The sequence below is a fragment of the Rhagoletis pomonella genome, unplaced genomic scaffold (genome assembly GCF_013731165.1).
Source record: "Rhagoletis pomonella isolate Grant_MI unplaced genomic scaffold, Rhpom_1.0 Rhpom_scaffold_00005, whole genome shotgun sequence".
Classification (NCBI taxonomy): Eukaryota; Metazoa; Arthropoda; class Insecta; order Diptera; family Tephritidae; genus Rhagoletis; species Rhagoletis pomonella.
The window spans coordinates 4,934,905-4,937,702 of NW_023458559.1; the positions used below are offsets into that span (position 1 = coordinate 4,934,905).

A 2,798-nucleotide genomic window follows, 5' to 3' on the forward strand; every position below is an offset into this window, starting at 1 on the left:
GGGATTTCCCCTTCGAAAGTTCGCATCCAACTCAGATGACATCATAGTCGACGTAGCAGCAGAAGATCGGGAGCAAATTGTAAATGTTGACGACAAAGCTTATGTCAAGGCTCTAGGTCTCAAATGGTCTCCAAGGACGGACTGCTTCATGTTCTCATACACACCGCCTGGTCATCAATCACCAAAGGTTACCAAGAGAACAATACTATCACAGGTGGCCAGCTTTTTCGATCCGCTTGGCTTGCTCAATCCCGTCATGGTAAAATGCAAAATACTTATGCAGCAGCAGTGGAAGCTGCGTCTTGAATGGAAGGGTATGTGCCATCAGTTATCGTTCATCGATGGCATTCAGACGCCAAGGTTTTTCGTCTACGATGCAGACACTGTCATTCACGCGTTCGCAGATGCAAGCAGCAAGGCCTACGATGCTTGCACATATGCCGTGAATCAATCAATCAGTGGCCCATGCGCAACACTTCTGTGCGCAAAATCGCGAGTAGCGCCTACAAAAGAAATCACTTTGCCAAGGTTGGAATTGTGTGCAGCCACCTTGCTCGCAGAGTTACTACATTCAGTCATTTCAATATTTGCGTACAAGGTAACCCCAAGTAACGTGCATTGTTGGTCCGATTCGACCATCACCCTATCATGGATACAGCGCGAAGCGTATCACTGGACCACCTTCGTATCAAACAGAGTAGCGAAAATTCAGCAATTAACTGGTGACTTCAGTTGGCATCACGTTCCGTCGGTAGAAAATCCTACTGACTTGGTGTCACGAGGAGTAACTGTAAAGGACATTGCCGCCAACAGCCTTTGGTTCCACGGTCCTGAATTCCTAGTCAGAGACAGCAGACAGTGGCCTAACAATTCAGTGCACATCCACGATGTGATTCCAGAGCAACGAAAGCACGATATATATCTGACGATATCACCTCAACCGGACATCATTGCCGAGCACAAATATGTAAACAGCTATAATAAACTTTTACGTATTTTTGCGTATATCAATCGTTTTATTTCGTCATTGCGTCATATACCGTTTGAAGCTGGTCCCATTACCGCCAGCGAGTTAGATTCGTTTCTTTTGTTGATATGCGAAAATATTCAGAGAACAGCCTTTGCAAAGGAATATAAGGAATTGGAAAGCGGTGGTGTAAGTCGTCTTTCACATTTTAATCAACTTTCTCCATTTCTTCACAATAGAGTCATAAGAGTCGGTGGGAGACTTAACAACTCGTCATTGCCGTTTGAAGCAAAACACCCTATTCTCTTGCCGAAGACACATCCGTTTGTTCGCACGCTTGTTGACACACTCCATCGTCGCCACTTACATGCTGCCTGCCAAACATTGTTAAGTATTATTCGTGACAGATTTTGGATCGTAAACGCAAGGAGTCTAATAAGGCAAGTGGTGCATCGATGCGTGCTGTGCTTCCGTAACAAGCCACAGCTAGAGTACCAGCTAATGGGCGCCCTTCCTCAAGAGCGTGTGCAACCAACATTTCCGTTCGAAATCTCGGGCGTTGACTACTGTGGCCCATTCTCAATTATGCAACGAATTCGAAACAGGGGACCATTGAAGGTGTACATAAGTTTATTCATCTGCTTCACAACCAACGCGGTGCATCTTGAACTGGTTCCAGATCTTACTACGATGTCATTCATTACCGCGCTCAAACGCTTCATCGTGAGACGAGGAAGGTGCAAAACAGTTTTCTCTGACAATGCAACAAACTTCGTTGGCGCAAATCGCGAACTACGCGAAATGTTGTCAGCATTCATCTCAGAGCAACACATTACAGCAATTCAGGAGAAACTTGCGGAAGAAGGTATAGAGTGGAAATTTATCCCACCCAGGTCCCCCCATTTCGGCGGTCTATGGGAAAGTGCCGTTAAACGCGCCAAATATTACCTCCGCAGAGCAGTCGGTTCACATCTACTCAACTTCGACGAGTTGCATACAGTTTGCTGTCAAGCACAAGCTATAATAAATAGCCGACCTCTAACTCCGCTATCAACCAACCCCGATCTTCGTGCGTTGACCCCAGCCCATTTTTTAGTAGGCAGGCCCCTGACTGCAATCACCGAACCAAAAATATCATATCATATCAAATAAATTGTCTACTTAAACGGTTTCAAATTGTACAGGCAATTCAACAAAATTTTTGGGAACGATGGCAAGCGGAATAGATCAAGGAGCTTCAGCAACGGGTGAAGTGGAGTACACCACGCAATAACATTCAACACAACGATCTGGTGTTGATCAAGGAAGACAATGTACGGCCGTTAAGATGGCCATTGGGACGAGTCGTGGAGACAATTCCAGGCAATGATGGTGCCGTACGAGTTGCAGTCGTTAAGACAACAAGTGGAGTTCAGAAACGGGCGATAACTAGGCTGAGTAAACTGCCCGTCGAAGTTAAACAATAAAATTTGCGTATTTATTCTAATTCACAGCTTATTGAAAGCGCTGCTTTCAAGGGGGGGAGGATGTTGGAGCACATAATCCTCAAACTGTACGACTTACTGAGCCACCACTGTAATTTTCTTTATCAGCTGGCCGCAAAACATAATAACCGCTGCCGCTGATATACATACATATGTACACACAACCGCACCTAGCTACATACGTAAATGCACTCTCAACTTCTGGGTATATCTATGTAGTCAAATAGGTATCTACACTTTCATACATACATGCTTGGGCATACAACAATGACAACAACACTCTGTTCGCGGTGACTACATTTGGTAGCCGCACCGTCGATGCTCTTCGCTTATCACTCTTCTATCAT

The 2,798-nt window shown here is 45.2% G+C and overlaps 1 protein-coding gene across 1 annotated transcript in view; it reads left to right on the forward strand.

Moving 5' to 3' along the window:
* The window catches only part of LOC118739764, a 7,176-nt gene extending 5,943 nt beyond the window's left edge, over positions 1 to 1,233 (forward strand). Inside the window, exons 5-6 of the mRNA XM_036471270.1 lie at positions 20 to 1,156; positions 1,207 to 1,233. Of these exons, the coding sequence (XP_036327163.1) occupies positions 20 to 1,156; positions 1,207 to 1,233 (1,164 nt within the window). The remainder of the gene's footprint in view (positions 1 to 19; positions 1,157 to 1,206) is intronic.
* The last annotated feature ends 1,565 nt before the right edge of the window (positions 1,234 to 2,798 follow it).